Genomic DNA, 21,468 nt, shown 5'->3' with positions numbered 1-21,468 from the left:
AATAACTGAAATAAAAATGTATTTCTCATTCTGTTTAGGTATTTTTTATTAATTCATGAATAAATAAATGACGTTTTTTAAATTAATTTCTATGTTTATTTTTAATGTTCCGTCCAGAATTTATTGAAAGCACTTCGTCTGTGATCCAACGGTCAGTCTAATTGTATTTAAAGATGTACATTAAAAAAAAATACTGTTTTGTATGTTTTCGCTAAACACATGAAACAACACACGTGCTTTGCCACGTGCCGCTTTACAATACGCGCATGCGCACTAGTCACTTCGTCATGGCTGACACTGGCTGGCCGGGCTGTGCTAAGAGTTTAAAAGGTGTCATTTTGGACCTGTGTGGAGTTTTATATGACAGCGGGGAGGGTGACGGAGTTGCCATTCCTGGCTCGATCGAAGCTGTGAAAAAGTGAGTGAAATTTTTCACGTAGAAATTGTTTTAGGTTTACGTCTTCAGTTTGCATAGCTGTCAAAGTCCGTCACTCAGACTTAATGATGTATGTGACCACCCACTGTGCCCTCCTGACCTATTGAAAGGCTCAAGGAATCCGACCTGCAGCTGCGATTCTGCACCAATGAGACCCAGGCCACCAGAGAGAAGTTTGTAGCCAAGCTTCGAAGATTGGGCTTTGACATCTCTGTATCTGAAGTCTTCCCTCCTGCGCCTGCAGCCATAGCCGTTCTCAAAGAAAGAGGTTTACGTCCTCACTTGCTGGTGCATGATGGTAAGGTTCATATTTGAGCATCTAAAGTTTTCAGACCACTTTTTAGTTGATTGTGTTCTAAGAGTGCACTTAGAATAAATGCACATTAAAAGCCCTGGTATAATATATGTGAGTGCATAAATGGTTTTTTTCTGTTACATTCTGGTGTTAAATTATAAGCTGTGTCATTTAATCTCAAATCATCTTGAGCCTTCTGCTGGACCACGTCTAATTTGGCTATTGAATTGTCTCATAAGTAAAACAAGACTTGTGTCTTATAATATGATTTACTTGATAAAGTCTCCCCGTCTGCAGCATAAGACATTGCTTATTCTTACAAATACCTGGCATGAATCCATATACAGTATATAATATATATATTTGATTTATGAAACTAAAATTTCACTATAATCATTATGTCCATCGTGTCCGAATTTTAAATCATAAAATATTCAGACTAATCAAAGTTGGTTGAGCTGAAAATTATCTAATAATTTGATGATTTTAGATGCAATAACCCATTTATGACTTTGCTCCTTCTCTGCAGGACTTCTCCCGGAGTTTGACGGTGTTGACAAAACCAACCCAAACTGTGTGATTGTAGGAGATGCAGCTGAAAATTTTTCCTATCAGAATTTGAACGAGGCTTTCAGGGTCCTTATAGGCCTGGAAAAGCCGGTGCTTTTCTCCCTGGGCCAGGGGTAATTAAATATTACTAGCCAACCGACATTACTCTATTGCTTATTCCAAGTAACACATCATTATATAATGAAATGTATTTATTGATGTTAATCTTTCTTCATAGGCGATACTACAAGGAGACGGATGGTTTAAAATTAGATGTTGGCGTTTACATGAAAGCTTTGGAGGTAAAATAGGTGCACCGATATTTTTTTTAGAGTTCAGTGGAAATAAATAAGTTATTTTTAATGTTGCCTTTTTTGTTCTTTTTAGTATGCCTGTGATTTAAAGGCAGAAGTAATTGGAAAACCTTCCCCAACATTCTTCCAGAGTGTTCTCAATGATATGGGCCTTCAACCACATGAGGTATGCAGAAATACATGGCCCTGCATGTGCACAGAGTACAAGTTAGGATGGAAAAGTTTACTGTCAGTTGTGCAATAAAGACCAGCTGCCTGTAGTTCTTGTTTTGCAGCTTTGCTTTGTTGAGCTTGTTCCTCTGTGCTCTGACACTCCTGTTACAGTTTTTCCAACAAATTATGAACCAATGGCACAATGTTTTTTTTAGTTTTGCATCTGTACTCTACCACAATGGAGTGTAAATTTAGCTATATGTGACTAAAGTGCAAACTTTCAGCTTTAATTTTTTTTTCTTTTTTAAAAATAATAATCCTGTCATCATGTACTTTGTTTTCTACAGTCTTTCAGGCCTCTTGGTGTTGCTGAGCTCTCCAGTCTTTTCATTCATTTTAATACCAGAGTGTTGATTTAGCCACTCTTAAAGATTTCCTATCTCTCTGATGGGTCTTTTTTGTCTTTTCAGCCTAAATATGGGCGTCAATGCTTTCAACAACATCTTATCCATATTTAAAATTCAACTAAAAGCTGTAAAATATGATTTCAACACTTTGAATCAACTATATCGATATATCAGCTATATCTGCTTTTGTTTCTTATAAGTCTGATATCATATGTTTCATTACTGAAAGTATTTGTAAGAATAAGCAATATGTTATGTTGTATGAGAAGAATGCAAAAGAAGACACTTTAACAGGTAAATCATATTATGACAGTCTTGTAACACTTGATGCATTTGAACACAAATGATAATATCTTAACAGATAAACATGGTCTTTTGATTTGATTGTAAAATTCCTGCAGGTTTTCTTTGTTACTTTTTCATGTAGAGGAACACATGCACTGCAAATCCAACACACAGACAGAAGAATGTTAACGAAAGTTTCAATAATCTCAGTATAAGTTTCACTCTGGTAATTTTCCTTCTTTCTCAGATACATGGATGTATTCGCTGCTAACTTTGCCATCCTCTCCAGAGCACTCGTTTACTCACCCAGGCTCTTGTCCTTATTTGTCGAGTCTCTCACTTAAAAAGCTCCCTTAGAGACCCACTGTTATTCTCTTCTTTCTTTGTTTCTTTAAGAAATGCCTTCTTAGAATCACTGAACAACGGCCTGTTTGGCCCAGTCACTTGATACTGCACTCCTCCTGTGTTCAAGGAACTCTCTGTACCAGCTCTGACTCCACTTTTATCAGCTTCCCCTCCTTTCTTTGTGCCTCTGCTTCATTAATAAAGTAAAGAAGTTCCATGGTTTGACCTCACTAAGCATGCAAAGCAGGTCTAGGTTGTCGATGTTCTTAAAACACATCTGCGCTAGGTTCTCTTAGGAGTCTGTGGCCACCTCTTTTTGCCCTTGACACACTTGCATTGAAGGGGAGGAAAAAAAGCTGCCCCTGTTTGATCTCGCGAGTAGCTTAAGTAGTCGTATTTTATCTAAAATTAGTGACGCTGGTTGAATTCTTAATCACCATTCTTGTTTTCATTCTCCCAGTGCACTATATTTGTTTTAATGCGTCTCCTTTTTGTTTTTCTTGTGTTGTAGAGAGCCCATCATGGGTTGCTCCTTTGTTTTTGTCCTCATCCCCCTTTGTGGCTTCTTTAGTAGGCAGTGGTGCAAAAGGTTGGTCACCTGAGTCAGTGGGGATGACGACTAAGCAGTTTTTGAGAGGAAACATGAGTAGAATGGAGGCCTGGATGAAACTGATCTGCCCAAGTGCTAATGAAGCTTAGTAAGGAAGCAAGGACACCAGAGAGTAACTTCTGGCAGCTCGGTGCAGTAATGATCTGTAGTGTATCCAAATGTTCAAAAACATACTGTAGTGGTATTAACAAGTGATAAAGTTGGTTAACCACAAAGGGTCAAGTATTGTGCCATCACTTGCACGGATTGAGGAACTGCTGTTTTCTCTTTCTTCTCCTTTCTCACGTTCAGGTGCTGATGATTGGAGACGATCTTTTAAATGATGTAGGTGGGGCCCAACATTGTGGAATGAAAGGTGTACAGGTGCGGACTGGCAAGTACAGGTCAGTGTTATCCTAAATCTACAAATATGCTGTGTGAACTGTGATTTGTCTATGTGGGGTAACTGTTTTATCTAATGGTTACAGTCAGTATGTTCTGTCCTGAATAATCCATATTCTTACTATCTATTTTACATATCTGTTTAATTATATGTTTTTTAGAGATAAAAATAATAGAAGGAAATATTGTCATCGGCCATGTTGCTGCTACTCTTCATTTCATTTTATTTTATTTTATTTTTTGTTTCACAGATGGTGCGTAAGCTGCTTGTTAACAAATATCTAATCATTTAATCACATAGCAGCAAATCGGTGTATTTTAGGCATGAAGATATGGTCAAGACGACCTATTAAGGTTGAATTTGAGCATGAGAATGGGGAAGACAGGCAGTTTAAGTCACTTTGATCGTGCCGTGGATGTTGTTGTGAGACAGGCTGGTCAGAAACTGCTGATCCAATGGGATTTTCCCACGCAAGCAAGTATGCAGTTTACAGGCCCTAAAAAGAGTAAATATCCAGTGATAATTACAGGCAGCAGGGTGAAAAGTACCTTGTTGATATCAGAGGTCAGTGGCGAGACTGCTGAAGCCGATCGGAAGTTAAGTTAAGTTAATTTAATAACCACTAATTACAACGAAGGTATACAGAGGAGCATCTCTGAATGCACAACACGTCAAACCTTGATTGACTACAGCAGCAGAAGACCACACTGGCTGCCACTCTTATAAGCTAAGAAAATGAACCTAAGGCCACAATTCACAGACAAAAATCTCTGAGCAATGTTTCCAGCACCTTGTTTTATCTATGCCACAACCAATCAAGGCAGTTCTCAAGGCAAAACGGGGTTCAACCCAGTACTAGCAAAGTCTCTGTGAGTGTTACTTAGTTTGTCCACAAGGGGGCACCATTACACCAGATTTGTGGTGCAATGTTTCCTTTGTAATGAACAGGCTTCCTGTGTGTCAGGAACCATATTCTTCAATCTTCCAGATTTGTTTATTTGATTGAGAATCTGCCAGAAAAAGCTTTATTCTCTCCACATGTAGATGCTCGTTGCCCGCAAGGTCGTAGTCACCAAAGGATTTATAGTCCCAAATCTGGAGAGTACTGGGGCGCCTTCCTTATGGTGTAATTACAGAAATATATGGTTGATTATTTTGGAACCATGTGGTACTTACAGTTTGAAGAAAAGAGAAAAGTTGCTGCGTGTAAGCGAGGATGCTGGTATAGAACTACATTATGCCATATGTGCTGTTTACTATAATTTTAGTATGTCTGCAGTTCTGGTAAGTAATATAGATGCTTTAGCCTTTATATGCTTTTTTTTTTTTTTTTTTTCTACCTTACTCTTGCAGCTTATGCAGGTTTTTTCCAAAGTAAAATAATTGCTACAAACATAATTGTGGGCTTTTAATGTTTACCTTTGTCTTAACGTGAGTAACTCTTATGTAAAGATGGATAGCTAGCAACTGTGGCTGTCAGATGCATGCAACAGAATAAGACTATTTTGTAATACTAAAAGGCGATTAGCCTGTAATGGAAATATTTAAATTGCCTGCAAACCAGGCATCAATCTGACGAGTGCCCTTCTTTATGACCTGCCCTGCCAACGTAGACTGGCATGCAGGTTGCGGTCATGTGACCAGAGAACGCTGAGTAATCTGCTTGAGCATCACTCAGCGTTAATCCTTAGCTAAGAGCACGGTCACTCATTATAAAAGCTGCCCTCTGTCTGGGCAGTCATTCGTTCAGAGAGAGAGAGACAGACCTGCACATCTCTGTGGCGGTATGCGTGTTGAGCTTAGAAGCCAAGTGGGCTGAACTTTTTCTACTGTAGAGTCTCAGTGGAGTAAGCACATGAATTCATCTGGTTTGTGTGACTTCATAGTCTACTCCCAGCAGCTCAGTTGAGCCCCAGTGTGCTGACACTCTGAACAGTGTCAATTCAACTAAACAGGATAAAACGGATTAAATTATATCACTGCCTAACCATGTTTTGTGGAGAAAGCATCTGGTTATAGACTAGCAGAGGAACATGTGTGAAACCAGTGTTGGGTTCCTTGACATGCTGTTTATCAGCTGTGGATTTATTACTATTATTATTATCAAAGGGGTTTATCTGGGGAGAGATGAGCAGAGCAATATAATGACTCAAAGGAAACCAAAACTGTTATTATGAATGATTAAGAAATCATCTGTGTTTCGAATGTATTGCTGCAATCGCAGCTCTGAACAGCACATCATGTGGGTGTGAAACAGTAATAACAGAAGAGCCTCACAGTATTTGTGTATTCTTTTGCCCACAACTAGGAACAGAGTATAAAGGCTGTTCATTTATGACACCTAAAGCGAACTGTCTTTGTTTATTAAACATGGGAAACCTAATAATAACCCAGAACTCGGCGCGCCCAGACTTGCTGACTTTACACGTTCTCTGAGAAGAAGAGGAGTAACTTTGACATTAACAGTGTTTCAGTGGGAATTTGAGTAGTGGGGGGAGCTGTGAGATTTAACATTGTTTAGCTAAACGGGCCCGGTGAACCCAGGCTCGCTTTGAGCGGCTATAAACCCTCAGTCATAACTGTGAAAACACAGCTGTTTCCAAGTCAACCAGATGCTGCGCAGGCCTCCAGTTCCCATCACGCTCGGAGAAATTACGGATTCAAATACCCCAGACTCGGTGACAAGACAGGAAGGGAAAAAGATACAAATCAAATCGTATCAGCTTGTGTGAAAATGCTTTTCACTTCACATACTCATAGCTCTGGACAACTTTAAGCTTTTTTTTCTTTTCTTTTGTTTTTTTGAGTGTCTACTTTTAAAAAATCCTCTCTAAAGTTTTACATCCTCTGAAGTTGGTTCACAAGCCGGTTTTGTTTTGTTTTTGTTGCTTCAGGAATGAAGAGTCAAAATTGTACCTCGCTCATTCTGAAGCTATATGTGTGTCTTTGACCTTTAATGTGTTAAAAGCTAAAGTCTGTAGTTTTTTTAAAGTATCAAATAGAACTAAATGGATACATGTTATAGTAATCCTATACGATAAGAGGGTTTTATGTGCACTTAAGTGCTCACTTTACTGTTAAATAAGATGTATTTTCTTATATATGTGGCTCATTTTGATTAAATCCAAAAGTGGACCTAGCAAAGTGACTTTACTGGACTAGTTGGTGAGCTATAGGCACAACATAAGGGCATCTGTAATTGGCAGTTCTGCTAGCAGTCAAATTTCCCTTGTTCTTGTATATAACGAGTGAAAGTTAATGCACCTCAAGGGAGCCAGAGAACCCTTTGCTCTTTAATGTAGACCAGGTTTGCAAAGAGGGGCCTACCACTGAAAAGTGGGTGGAAATTACACTGAGAGTATAGAGATCTGACTGCTGATGTTAATCAGCTGCATGGGAACAATCCACAGACACTGAGCTCTGCTCCAAACCCCACTCACTCTTTTACTTCTCTAGTTACATGCTTAATGGCAGTCAGAACATTATAGCTGTGTATGAAATTTCAGTGGTTACTGAATACTGTCCATATTACACTTTATCCATAACTGCTGTTTATGCTATTGAAAATCAGTAATCAGTAGTTGGTTAGGTTTCAGATGTAATTTTAAAAACACAAATTAAATTATTTTTCAGATAAAGCTCTGCTGTGTGTAGGAAAAAGCTCTTGTTGGCCTGAAATGCAGATTGTGACAATAATTGATTGGACAATTATGCATAATTGTACTTAAAAAAAACACATTTTCCTAGTGAAATGGGCCAATTATATGCAGCATTTGGTATTAAAGCTAATGGATTTCATAGTCACATGGATTCAAGCTGTAAACCTGATATTGACTAATTATCACCTTATTAACTTGTTAGGAAACACTTGCCAGCTAACATGAAGCAGCTTTAGCATTCATTTGGAGTAATGTTTATGGCCAGCTGATAATCGCAAGTCTATGCAAAAGCAACACTTCTTCAGAGAGCTGGTGTCTGGGTCCTTGGCTGCTAAGTGTTACACTCATCACCAGCTAGGCACTCAATTTGTTTGTCTGCCATTCGGTATTTCGGAGGAAACATTTATCTGCCGCGGGAGTAAACAGGATTGACACAAGCAGCGAAGCTGAACTGAAACAGGGAATTTTCTTTACGCATAGAAACCAGAACAGCGACCTAAAGTAAAGTGTCACAACTGCAGTGTTCCCGGCAGGTTTGTCCCAACCATTTTGCTTCTTTAATAATGGTTCGAATGACTATAAAGTGGCCATATGAAGCCTTTATTATCTGTATGCACTGTTACAATAGTGTATGCTTATATTAAACCTAGACAAAGTCTTAAATTAAAGGTCTGTGTATGTAACTGAGAACAGCATAGGCTGATATCCTTGTTTATGAGGGGCAGCCAATCAAAAGAAAAATAGCTTTAAGGCAGGTGAAGTGGTTTTATGGAGACAGGTGATGACCTAAGAGCTGCATAAAAAAATAATAAGGATTACCTTTAATTATGAAACATGATGGAAGTGAGCATAAAGGGCCACTTTATTATAAAAGCAATATTAGTGAATGAGTGGTGGGTCATTGTGTTGGGGTTTTTTTGGTAATTATTTTGTGGAAGTACAAAAAAAACAAACAAGTTGTCAGCTTGGCGTTGTAATAAAAAAAAAATGTTACTGAGCAGTAAGGTTATGAGTATGATGCCCTTGTTTTCCTCTTTTAAGCGTATGTTACCTTTTTCAATAGTGATCTACAGCAGCCTGTGCCTGTGACCGATCGTGTGTTCTTTGTTTCTGTTCTCTTATCTTCAAGGAACTGCATCAGCGCAGAACTGGGAAGCTTTGAAGCTTCATAAAAGCAGGTTCACATCATGCTGTTTCTGCATGCAGCAGCGGTAAACCAGTTTAATTGCTACTGCCGTTTCCCCATGTGCGCGTGCATACACCCTCAGCGCTGGCGTGTGTGCTTGTGCCGGGGAGAAAGCTGTGCAGCAAAGAGTAGGATACCGGCACAGCTTTGATAGGTGTTTTGAATGGGCGCCAGTGAGTTGGAGGAAGCCCATAGTGGATTCCAGTTGGAATCTGGCAAAGAGCACACAGCAAACATTTTCACACAGCAGCAACCATCGTCAGAGTGGTTTACACTGTGAAAGTCTCTCTGCGGCTAACGCTTGGCTGCTAATGGGAATGTGTGGAAACAAGCAGGCTGAGCCAGATTGAAGCTCTCAAGAGGGAACTAGTCCCTGATGATACAAACTATGAAATAGTTTGCTGAAACCGCACCCTGGTTCATGCCCTTTCTGTCTGTGGCCGTCAACGAGGGACGCAACAGGAAAAAAGCATAGCGGGGTTGGGTTGGTGGCCATGTGCTTACCATACATAGATTAGTGTCCCTACAGTAATTTTATGGCTTGCACCAAGCCCATGCTCTACTGTATTTACTAAAACAAACATGCTGACGTTTGCATGTTTACAAAAGAACATGCTAAAGAAAGAACGGTTCATTAGTTCAATGCTGCATTCATGGCCCATATTGGCACACTGTAAAGAACAGGAAAACCCCATGTTGTTCCAGCGTTTGATATTCCACAGATCATTCCAGAAATATCTCCACTCCTGGCTTTATGGTCACACCAGGTACAATCATGTCCATAAATATTTAGACAGAAGCACAGCTTTTCTGCAGTTTTTGCAAGCATAGTAGAAAGAGTCAAAGACAATTAATGAAAATGTTTCACAAAACATTTAGAATGACATTTTTCCACTTTTTTTGTGGCTTTTTAATAAAAAAATAATAGAGACAACAGAGTAGCCTCTTTTAGTTAGCTGTTGGTTTGCATCAATATAGAAGAAGTGTGTGGCGGATGTTGCCTTTTGAATATATAGAGTATACGAGGGTGTAAAAGCGTACTCCTGTCTATCAGCAAGTGCAACGAAAGCTGTATGTTCCCCCACCCACAACAGAGTCACCACCAGCATGTTTGAAAGGCATCTTAAGGTGAAAAGGGGTGCCATGAACTTTATTCTTCATGCGAAAGCATGCCAGAGAACACTCTTGACTCTCTGTGCAGTCTTGGTCTCCCAGGTCATGTGTCATTTACTAGGTTTATCTTTGATATCGCTCGGCTGATTTTTAAAATGTATTTATTTTTGGCTTTATGAGCCTCAATAATAGCCTTTTCATGTGCCCAGTCACCTAGGGACACACTGTGGGAACTCTGAGCTGTGTGCTAGCTCCTTTCCGCGTGAACTAGTGTTCACATACCTCACCTAGGAAACAATTTCAAAGAAAACCTGCTTGTGTTGTACCCACAGGCACTGTGTATGGTATTATGTCTTACAAGCAGTTCTTTCAATATTGTTGTAAAATCTACTCAAATTAAAGCAATAATTTCGCAGTTGTATTTAGTCTTTATTTTAATTCAGGCCAAAAATGCTGAAGGACAGGTGTTTTCTGTTATCCTTATGTAGCAACTTTCTCCGACTGGGACGTTCTGTAACTGTCAGATTCTTTGAATTTAAGGCTACTAGGCGGATATTACAGTTGACGCTTAGGTAAACTGAGATTCATGAGAACTGAGTGAAACATGATAGTGTAGTAATGATCTGGCGTGAGATAACTAGAAGAAAAGCTAACAGTTTGGCTTTTCTTTTGGCCATTGTTTCTTTTTGAAAATGCTCTTTGACAGACAAGAATATGTCGAAGAACTGGTAATGATCATGGCTTGTATACCTTATGTCTGTTTCATATTTCATGAACATGGATGTTGTCAATGAAGCTTCTATGAGCTTGCAAAAAAACACACATGCAACATTGTGCAATGAGTACTGTCCCTGAGGACATGCAGTTCTCATCAGATGGGTTAGTATGCAAATATTCCAAACTATGATTTTAACTGCTAGTATGATCAGAAGCAACAACTCTGAGATTAGAAAAAGTATTTGGCTTAATCCAAAAGTGATGGTACAATTAATCTGTGAGCAAGCACCAAAGGATATTAACAGCTTAGCAGACTACAATACATTGTACAGTTGTCCCCCAGCAGACCAGTCCAGAGAAACCTTCCCAGCCCAGACTGAACTGGCTCTCTCTGAGTGGCACATAACCTGTGATTAGTGTGGATATCCTGAGCAGATTTCCAGTGAAACCTGTAATGAAGTCTTGAAAATAAAGCCATTGTGAGTGCAGTGAATGAAAGGAAAGACAGCTCATTAAGAAAGCGTATGGCCAATCAGCCTCAGCAAACACAAGAGAAAGCTTTTCAAGTAGAAAAATGTTTGCTGTCAGCTTAATATAATAAAGTGGACAGAATTAGTATAATAACCCCAATATTACTAGCATATTTAGGGCAGGTTAATTGTATCCCCACTCCCTAAGAGGCCACAAGCTGTAACCTGGCACTATTCCTCATAAATCATTTGCCTGTATTTGAATGGCTGTCTAATAAAAATGAAGTGATCCAAATTTAAGTTGGACCTCCTCCATATGGTGATCAGATCTGGCAGTTTGACTGAAAATATTTGCTTTTAAATCTATATTGGCATGATGTTGAAATTGAATTTTACTGGACTGTTGGTGCCAGTTAGCTTTTACCTTGTGGTCATTTCTGGGATGGCTCCAAGATACATTATGTATTTCAGCTTAGCTTAGCTTTCAGTCCTCCTCAGGACGTATAGATCAGGACATATGATAATGGTCATGGTTTCATGTACTACTGCAAGGCCTTCCTTTTACCTAGACAGTTTACCTAAGATAATGCCTTTAATTCTCTCCTTCGAGCACACTAAACTGAATTTAATGTGTAGTCTTGCCTGAGCAGGTTACGCTTGAGTCACATTTTCGCTTTGCGTTGTCTTGATCTGTGCAGCATTTTGCTTTGTAGAAAAGAGTGCAGGCACTTTATGGTGTCTCGTGTAACAGCTCAGTCCCACACCCTGTCCTCTTAACCACTCTTAGCACATTAGTTTTGTCTGTGTGGGAAGGAAGTGAAGTTATCTAAGTGCACTCCTCTCCACTGAGGCTGTGGGCTGTGAATTTGTCAGCTACAGTGTTTCTAAATGTGTCATTTAGGTCTGTTTATCTGTGCACCACAAAAACACTGACTCTTTACACCAGCAAAGGGACGCATGACATGTGCACAACGTGGCCTTTGAGCTAAAGCTAAATCCACAGGGGCCCTCTTTTGTGTCCAAGTCCGCCCAGATGTTCAGAGGAACCAAAGCTGGCACGTTCTGACCTGTTAGCTTTATGTAGAAATGTATAAACCTCACTGTACAGAATGGGTTATATATAAATCTGTGTGTTCATTTCTTATTAGACTGACAGAATAAGGCATAATGCTAAATAGGAAAGTAATTTTGACATTATGTGTCATCATAAGCATACAGATAAGCACAGTGTTGTCTGACCAGCCATTAACAGCTCTCAGCATCTCTTTTGTCAGTCAGCAGCAGGGCCTTGGCAGGATGCATGGTAAACTGGGATAAATGTGTGTTGCATAAGGTTCCTATTTCCACTGTTGGATTTCCCTTCTATTTAACAGATAACACATGAAAGCTGTGTTTTATTAGTTGGATTTCTTTTGCTGCATGTTTCTAGAAATGGGTGTTCATTTCCATTTCGTCCTCTTCATTGCCACAGAATGAAAGCAATTAAAATAAGTCATAGGGTTCTATAACAGAAACCGTGTTCCCTTAAGCTCTCTTTACCATAAATGTGTCGACTGGATTCCATGCAGTGATGCTAATTAACTTGGAGTATAATTTATGTTTCCGTCCCATTTCCATGGGTTGAAATTGTGGAATTTTGTAGGGGATGTAAACAAACTCAATTCTGGAAGTGATTTCCTCATCCAGCCAGCATTCCCACTCTTCAGACGTGGCCTTGTTTGTTTTTTTTCTTCTTCTTGAGCTCTGTTTCTACTGTTAACATCTATATCTTTGCAGTTTTGAGAGAGTATTCCACTGAAAATAAAGAGTCTCGCTTGTTAGTTCTTGCTTGTGCTAACAGCTACTTGAGACCCATCATGCCATGGGCCACGCCAAATGCCGAGTGGGTGGGGCTAAATTGTAACTGCTTTATTTATCATTCCAGTTTTTCACTACTGTGGTCAGTCCTTTTCAATTTTCCAATTGTAGCGCGCAATCAAAAACAGCCAATCATGATGCCAACTGAAACTGTTATTGTAAAATATTTGTACAAAATTGTGGATCTGAATTGATGCAAGCACACTTGCTCCAAAAAATAAATGCTAATTTAGCATAGTACAGTGTTTCCAGACACTCCATACTTGGTAAGATACAGACTTGTGTAGCTATACTTTGGCTATCGCAAAATCTTTTGTATTTGTTTCTTTCTCTACCAACTAAACTTACACAATCAGGAGTTGAGCAACCAAACTTGGCACAGAGCTACATCTTAAGTCTGTCAAGGTTCTTATCTATATCACATATTTTGATTCCATCTCGTTGCTTAGCAACCACCTAGCACGTACTTTTAGCAATTATGCATCTAAATGCATAAAACAAGTCTTAAAACCACCATAAAAGTTTTATTTCATGGCAGCAGCATCAAATTAAAAGACCTTGTAGAACCTTCAGCACCACCTGAGCGTATGCATATGTTTGAACCTGTGTCGATTAGAGAAAATCCAAAATAAATTCAAACTTTCTTTCAAAGTCAAAGATGTCCCATTGTAGACTGGGTGACAATTTCACTATGGAAGAAGAAGAGTTCAAATGAATAATTTAAAAACCCCAAATTACTATGTTTATGACCATGATGGGTATATAAAAACTATGCATACCCTTTTCCAGTCTGATTTAGCATTCAAAGTGTTTTTACTACAAGCATCATTACCCCCAATTACACACACATTCATAAAGCACTTTTTAAAATTCTATTCTGACATTCACACAATCTCACTCCAATAAAAGCGTTGGGAGGCTCAAGGTTCAGTGTCTTGACCAAGGACATTTCTACATACAAGCTAGAGGAGCCTACATTCACCTACAATCTGTCAGAAAAGCATCATGTCAATTTTTTTTAAAACGTCAACAACTTTAAATGTATGTGTAAAAAGCTGTTAGGTGGTTTCCAGGTTGCTGGAACCCCCCTTTTTTAAACCTAACAGTCTTACTGTTTGTTATACAGTTAAATACAGAGTTTAAATCATTTACATGGGATCCTGAGTTTGCTGTCCTGTCTTATGTGACAGATAAGAGAGCCCTATGATCAATTACCTAGTCATAAATCTAAGAAGTAACAAAGCTGAACTGAACAATTGAAAGGCAAAGTGAGACTCGTCTTCAACAAAATCTCAAAAGCTTGTTTCATTTTTGTTTTTCGTATCGTAGTAATGTGTAATCCAACCACCTGATAGTGTGCCATATATTGAATCGAGGTCATAGATTGAAGTGGCAGTAGCTGCACAAAGAGGTTATAGAAGCCTCGCCTACCATGCCCCGCCACCCTTGGGTGTTAGCTTCCCCCTGCCTGCAGGCTCTTTTAAAGCCTGCTGTGCGTTATAAGTCAATGAGATATTAATAATTAACCTGAGCTTTTTTTCACAGTGAGACCAGACTCCCACGGTAAGACAAAGGAACCAAGCAGGCCTCAGTCACTGAGCTCCTTCAACAGTACTTTTCCACCCGTGAGAAAGAGAAGAGGAAATGAGCGAGAGTGGGAGAGTAGAGCGAGTTGTAGCCCACAGATGGCAGGCTGAAACATGGCACTGCCTCTTAAATACATGAACACAGACCCGTAGCCGTTTCAATGGGGAACCAATCCCTCTTGCAATTACCAATTGACAAGCTGCTTGGCTAGAGGGATTTGGGCCTTTGCCTGGATTCTGCTGTAACCATTTGTTTGTAATGATTTGTTTTAGCGAGCTGGTATGCATGGTTGTACTTGCATTTTCTTTATCTGATGCAGGTGACTCAGCAGTACCTCAGAGCTAACATAACACCCATGCGCCCTGAGATATACGCACAAAAAAGACGATTCAGCAAGTCATCAGCAGTGCTGCTAATAATAACAGCACACAGATGAAAAGAGTGTGGTTAGATCTGGGTCACGTAAGGCTTTGCATATTGAGCACAACATTGACAAGGACAGCTGTTAAATGTTGAAGAAGGTAATGGCTTCTTAAAAGCTAAAAATTTATATATTTTTTTTCCCCCCTCTGCTCCCACCAGATTACCTAAGATGACTCCACAAACTAGCACCTAAACCACAGCTGCAAAACCTTTTGTAATTCATTAAATTCTTCTTCCTCATCCACACGGTGTGCAATATGACTTCATTTTTACATTTCATAGCGATGAATGTCACACCAAAGTGACATAGTAGGCTGTTGAGGAAATAAAAACTTTTATGCTTTGCATCCTGTTCACGTAGCATTGGATGTTTTTGTTATTGTGAAAGACAGAAAGTTTCCAGCGGGTGGTTTTCAGCAGATCAGGATTCTCTCTCACACACGCTCACAGTCATCACTCGTACTCACGGGAGGTTTTCGTACAGCCACAGGATGGAAAAAAATAATAAAGTGGCTCTTTGCGCCGCAACCAGGGAATCCCCTTTTGTGTCCAGCTCGATTGGAAAGAACCGTTAATCTGCGTAAAGTGTGAAAACCATGCTGCAGCTGTTTGCTGATCATGATTCAACATTATGCAGCCTTTTGTAAAGTGAAGTGATAACGGTCGCTGCACTGCCACAAACTCGGCAGAGGATGTGAAGGCTTCAAGTTAGCATCTGTCACTTCTGTTGCCATAACATGCACATAACATGGTGGTTTCCTCTGTTCAGTTGGGCTGTTTTTCCTAAGAAGGTGCAGCTGTATTATTTCAAGAATGTTATCTGTGCTTTGTACATATCAGGTAAAAGAGAACAGAAAGATAGGAAAAGTGAAGCTCGGAGCGGATTGTAATAAAAGCAGGCTGTAGCATCGCTGGTGTCGACAATCCCCGCGACATCTTCACTCGGTCTTGTGGCATTTTATTTACAGCAGAGTCAGTCTAACTGATCACATTTTCACCCTCCAGGCCGACGCTGCTAAAGCGGCACCGTGCAGCAGGAAACACGAGCAGCTGCACACCTTTTCTCCCTGTCCCCGGGGTGAGAGTAGAGAGCTTTGTCATGTGCCTGCATCTTATGTCACCCACACGGCTTGGCTCAACATAAAGGCTATGAATGTCATCAAGACGTGATCTCCCTCAGGTTATGCTTAATATCATCATCTTTATAGTGGAAAAAAAGCTGCGTTTCAGCTCCTGCTGCCTTCAGTAGTCTGGCAATGAAAACAACACACTGACCTGGGTTGACTGTTTTTCCACCTTTCACTTGCAGAGTGACTCTTTACTTTCAGTGTTATCTTCACTGTGTTGCTAGGTGGCAACTCACTTTACACAAAGCCTACAATGATACGCTGTATCTCCTATTTATTTGAGGCGCAGTGTTATAACAGTGTGATAACTATGTCATTTCATTGAGTTATTTGCTATGTGGTGTCTCTATAGGTAAGCTTTTACTGGTTATTCCTGTTTCTTACTGTGGGTTTGTTTTCAAATGCTTTTATGACTTTCAGTACACTTTCTTGGAAACTTCAGGCCTCTTTAGAGTTGTGACTTTTTGTGACAGATTTCCAGCTGGGAAAATTCTCATGATGACTCAGAAAGCCAAGTCATAAAGTGTGCAACGTGGCTGAAATATTGAAATATTTGGCTGAATTTGTCACACCCATGTTCCTACTGAAGAGTAAGCAAACACACTGATCAGAAGAACCTGCCGAAGTTAAACGGTACTACTTTTAAAGCCTACACTGATTAGCCAGCCTCTTTCATTGCTAACAAATGCTAATTTCTGTCTAATAGGAGCCATTTTTCATGTAGGCAGTTTGGGTGATTTTATACTAGTTTATGGTACTTTGACTACACCATTAATAGCACCCATTAAAAGTTAGATCAAAGCTTCAAAATTGCCTTTTGTCCTACAGTCAAATTGCAGGAAACCCAGATATTTCTAGCTTGAGTTGCTCAGGATGTAACACCAAAACATCACTGAGAGTTGTGCACTGCTAACCTGATTTTTTTTGTTGTTGTTGTTTTGTCAGTATTGTGTCAAGCAAAATGCCTGCTCAGCAGAGGTGCAGAGACAAGTATAAATCGAAATCGGGTATATGTGACGGTTTTGCTTCCCTCTGTGCACGAGGCGAGTTAAGCATTAACCGGCGAGAGCGTTTTCATGCTCCCTCACCCTGCGGTCAGTTACCTCAGGAGTCAGCTGAATGCATCTAAACGAAACAAAACAAAGGTGAAGCCGCCCTCTTCTCCTCAGGTTAAACAAGAGTCCTTTTTTTTATTTCTGTATCTTACCTCGTCTCTGTATGTCTCTGACTCACAGCAGACTTTCACAAACAAATGCACTCACTACATGAGTCATTATCTACTTTCTTTTCACGAAGGAACAACCAGTGCCTGCAAAAAAGGTGTTTTTAATAGTGCTAAGTGTCATGTTTTATACTGTATATATCATATGACACACTAAGGCATTATACTCCTCATATTTCCTATCCAGTATATACTTGATACCCATGGTGTGTTGAGCTAAGGCAACTTTAATCAGCTGTCTTGTGTTTTTTTTTTTCTTGTTCTTTTTCTTGTTTTTGCTGTAGGGGGATTAGAGATGTACCTGTCTTGTTTTTTTCTTTATTTTTTTTTTAAGCACATGGAACAAACTTTGGGATGACTTGTCGACTGATATAATTGGTGATTTGTTATTTTGGAAGCAAGTCCTGTGACAACCTGCAAGAATCACATGGGGCATTCATAGCTTTAAAGGATCGACAGCATTAGTGAACCCGACTTTAAAGCTCACTTTTCCTTTTTGATCGGCATTTAATCTTCCTAGAGCCCAACGTGAGGTCTTTAGCTGTCTAAAACCAAAGATATTCAAGTTTTCAGCTGTCACAAAAGAACATTTGGAGCCTGCAAGTGTTTGACATCTTGATTGATGATTTGCTTGAATGTTAATCAGCTGTCAAAATCGTTTTTGTCAAATCGGCTGCCGTGCTTGTTCACCACTAGCCAAGCTCACTGCTCCTTTTGGATTTTTTAATCTTTTTTTTTCTTGCACCACTTGCAGCCCAAATCGTGTGATCATTTACTAACCGTCTGATGAGGCAGTTTGCTCTTTCAGCGTAGGGGCAGCTGTGTTGTACTAAACCCTTGGCTGCTCCCCACCTCCTGCCTCATAGCTGACCTCATCCCTACGTGATGGCTCTGCAATGTCAGTCAGGCTCAGGGACCAAACCTATCTATTCACGTGTATTGATATTGCATTGACCTGAAGGACAGCAAGCCGCAGATTACCTCACCGGTAACACTAGCTGTATTGTGCTGAATTTTGCATGGTCACATTGACCTGGTTACTTCTTCATTATTCATGGGAATGGGAGGAAGGCAGCAAAATGAATACACACACACGCATGCATGCATGCATCTATGCATGCCTATCTAAAAGATGGAGTCGGGGAGAGATTTAAAGAAGCATCGGGTTGAAAAGACAGTGAGGTTGATACTTTTGGCTTCACTTCTTGAAACATAAGAGCCATGTGACCTATGTTGCTTGTGCGTTCATGCCTGTGCGTGCATGCGTGTGTGAACTCAATCAGTCCTCGGGCAGAAAAGGGTGCGGGAGTAATCCAGCACAGGAGACATAAAACCCCAACCATTAGTGGACCAGCTCACATAACCCAAGCACTGGCAGCTGACAGACATGCGTAAACACATGGCACTGCTTTGCCATATTCAGCGTGGCTTCGGCATTCAGCACCTCTTCCCCTATTTCCACCACCACAGGCCTCTTCTTTCTGTCGCTACACTTGGGCGGCTCACAAATATTTGCCATGGTGCTCTGTAAGCTTTCAGAAGTCAGGATTAATGGCGGTGTGTGCCTCACACCCAGGGCCTGACAAAGAGTCCCCATCTGGAGTTCCAAGCCGTGACTGGGGAACAGAGGCAGCACACAGAGCCTGGTCAAGGGGGGGGGGTCTATAGGCACCACTCCATAAATGAGCAGGACTCCAGGGCAGTTCTGCAGATGAATGAAGGGGCGTCTCTGTCTTTTGATGGAATTGGGTGGAAAGGGGGTCCTCCATGTCAGCTTGGGCCTAGTGCCACACCAAATGGATTACATTTCCACTACCAGCTGATTAAACAACCAAATCTGCATCCATCACTGGGCCTTGATCCGAACAATGGCAGCAGGCAGTGTGGAGGCTACAGCCTTGCCCGTCTTGACCAAGTCCACAGCTTTCCCACAATTTAGGAAATCGTGTGGAAACAGGATTATGGTATAGGGTAATTTTGGGCATTCGCCTGTGACCTTTTGATGTAGGGTACTTTATGTGGGTAAACATGTAAAACATCATTTCTATGTGCGTGCTGTGAGTACAATAACCCTTTCTGTGCAATCCATCCAATTACAAATGTAGAACAAAACTAACAAGACAACACAAGTCTGAGGCAGGTAAACCATTTTCAGCACCTTAGCATTAGTTCATTTGCTAATTTGTCCTAAATGCAGAGTAACGATTAAGCTGTGAGAATGTGAGGGGAATACTGCAAGTCTCTCTTGCACTGGTGCCTCTAAATGTCTTAACAAAAATTTGAGGTCAATTTAGTCAAGGGGCCACAGAGCCACGAGAGTAGCACAGCTGAACAGCAAGTTTGGAGAAATCAGTCTGTTACCATGTGTGGAAGAAATGTGTTTTCTTACAGCCTCACATATTAACAGTATATTACGATTTGATCCTAACCTCCTTGATACAAAACAGCACTATAATTGTGGTGTAGTAGCCTGCAGATATGATAGAAAGGTGTGGTTATGGAGCCACAGTTACCCTGAGATACCTTCAAATCAACTGATATGTTGGGCAAAGGATGATGACTGTGGATGTACTCTGGATGTAGTGAAAGACATTCAGAGGGCAGGTATGCTTGGGAAAGGGTGAGATTGAGGCAGATGATACGCTGTACCCCCGCTCCCCCCCAAAAAAAGGGGGAGTAGCCAAAAGAACTAAAAATACAGTGCTGTTAAACAAGCTCTTAACAGAACCAGAGTTACCACACAGGATGACAGTTTTGATAACAAACTTTCTTTTTCGTTTCAATTGTGTTTCGTTGGGGTTTTTGTTTTGTTTTTTTCCCCCCACATAATTCATTCAGCGTTGTTAATCCATTTGACTGTGTCAAACTGCTAGTCCTTGTTTACCATTTCTTTTGTGCTCAAGATTTCCTTCTTCCTGCGATACAAGTCCTCAAACCTGTGCATTTGCTTCTCCTCCCTCAGGCCCATTGATGAGAGGCACCCGACGGTGACGGCTGACGGCACTGTAGACAACCTGGCCCAGGCGGTGGACATGATCCTCAGTCAGAGGGGGCACTGAATACCAGGCAGTGAACACTGAACTCTAGCTAATTAGCAGTAGCATTAAAAAGTAGCTTCTGAAAGTTTTCTTTGTTATGGAAGTTAAATTAACCAGCCCATGGCCTCTATAAACTCTTAACAGCCAACTGTATTGTCACACATGGGAAAGACTCCCATCTGTTGCTCTGCAAAGTGTGACACAAACTGGAATGAAGTTTGCAGAACAATTATCCCATCTGCAAGCGATAGTGTTGAGCATGCTTGAGCTGCACTGTGTATTTGTCAGTACATGATCGGCATAGATAAGATACCTCAAGATGACATGAGTCTGCCGTAACCAGCTGCTGACTGACAGTTAAAAGGCGAGAGAAATGCAGCGTTCAAGTTCCCACAGTCAGATTCTCCGAAGAGCTACTGTACTCACAATTTGCACTAAACATTTGCTGCACTTTAACGCAGAGTAATTGTTGTGTGTCATGTGATGAAAACAGAAAACGTGCACAACCCGTACAGAGCAGCAGGAAATGGTTGTTAGCAAAGCTATTTGATTTTTTTCTTTGATTGTTATAAATAAAGATAATTTTCGAGTCTGTGTGAAAATGTGTGGAATTTCCATCAGTTTGGAAATTTCATTGTCAGAGAAAAGCTCAAGGTTTTAAAGCACTTGGGAAAATTCAGCCTTGGCTCAGGTTTTAACTGGAATTCATATCGGAGAGGCTTTTGTTTTACAATAACAAATCGCTGGAAATGGGAAGTGAGCTGGTCTGAGAGATGATAAATGCAACCACTGCTGAATGCGATAAATTATGCTGATGCTTGGGCTCATGTTTCTCTCAGTGTAAACAAAAATGAAACTGACACTCCATCATCAGATTGAAGAACCGCAGATCTTCAGCTGCTTATCTTTATTTACTTGACTTTAAGCTGCCTTTTACTGGGGACAGTCCTGTCATAGCTACTCTATCAAAAGCCACTCATTACACACGCTATCTACACCGAGGATAAATAAAATGACTGTGACCAAAAAAAAAAAAAGATTGGTTATTGGGCTTCAGTGTCACAGCTGGATCGTTGAGATCTTTGGAAATGGAGCGTAAAACAAATGATTCTCAATCGTTGCCCCCAAGGTTCCAGTGTACCAAATAAATTCGACAAGAAAAAAAAGCTCATTTTCAAGTGATATATTGAGGTCTCTCAACCAGTGCCTGCAAAAAAGGTGCTAATGGTTTATTTCACCATTAGCAGACACAAGCTTGAATATGCCTGGGCATTCAGAGGTAATGAAATGTTA

At 40.4% G+C, this 21,468-nt stretch overlaps 1 protein-coding gene across 4 annotated transcripts; it reads left to right on the top strand.

Annotated features, from left to right (window-relative positions):
• The first annotated feature begins 245 nt into the window (after positions 1 to 245).
• lhpp (phospholysine phosphohistidine inorganic pyrophosphate phosphatase) lies at positions 246 to 21,468 on the top strand. 4 transcript variants are annotated; one of them, XR_269457.4, is made up of 8 exons: positions 246 to 418; positions 547 to 734; positions 1,261 to 1,414; positions 1,519 to 1,582; positions 1,668 to 1,760; positions 3,686 to 3,777; positions 14,685 to 14,827; positions 14,948 to 15,075. XR_269457.4 is itself a non-coding variant. In XM_003441780.5 (7 exons), the coding sequence occupies exons 1-7, from the start codon at positions 267 to 269 to the stop codon at positions 20,194 to 20,196; spliced, it is 840 nt and encodes a 279-aa protein (XP_003441828.1). In that variant the 5' UTR covers positions 246 to 266; the 3' UTR covers positions 20,197 to 21,468. The 4 variants fall into 4 exon arrangements, 3 of the variants coding, with proteins under 3 accessions (XP_003441828.1, XP_025765458.1, XP_005471459.1); XM_003441780.5 differs by lacking the exons at positions 14,685 to 14,827; positions 14,948 to 15,075 and adding an exon at positions 20,100 to 21,468; XM_025909673.1 differs by having other exon boundaries at positions 14,685 to 14,992.

This window comes from Oreochromis niloticus, linkage group LG8 (assembly GCF_001858045.2).
Source record: "Oreochromis niloticus isolate F11D_XX linkage group LG8, O_niloticus_UMD_NMBU, whole genome shotgun sequence".
Classification (NCBI taxonomy): domain Eukaryota; kingdom Metazoa; phylum Chordata; class Actinopteri; order Cichliformes; family Cichlidae; genus Oreochromis; species Oreochromis niloticus.
Note: the sequence above shows the minus strand (reverse complement) of the source record. Positions and strands in the feature narration are given on the sequence as shown.

What these genes read in the sequence shown, in the direction of transcription:
- lhpp (XM_003441780.5), top strand. Translation starts at nt 267, where the DNA reads ATGCGCACTAGTCACTTCGTCATGGCTGACACTGGCTGGCCGGGCTGT. An exon ending in TCGATCGAAGCTGTGAAAAA is followed by an intron (nt 419 to 546) that starts GTGAGTGAAATT and finishes ACCTATTGAAAG; the next exon opens with GCTCAAGGAATCCGACCTGC. An exon ending in GTGCGGACTGGCAAGTACAG is followed by an intron (nt 3,778 to 20,099) that starts GTCAGTGTTATC and finishes CTCCTCCCTCAG; the next exon opens with GCCCATTGATGAGAGGCACC.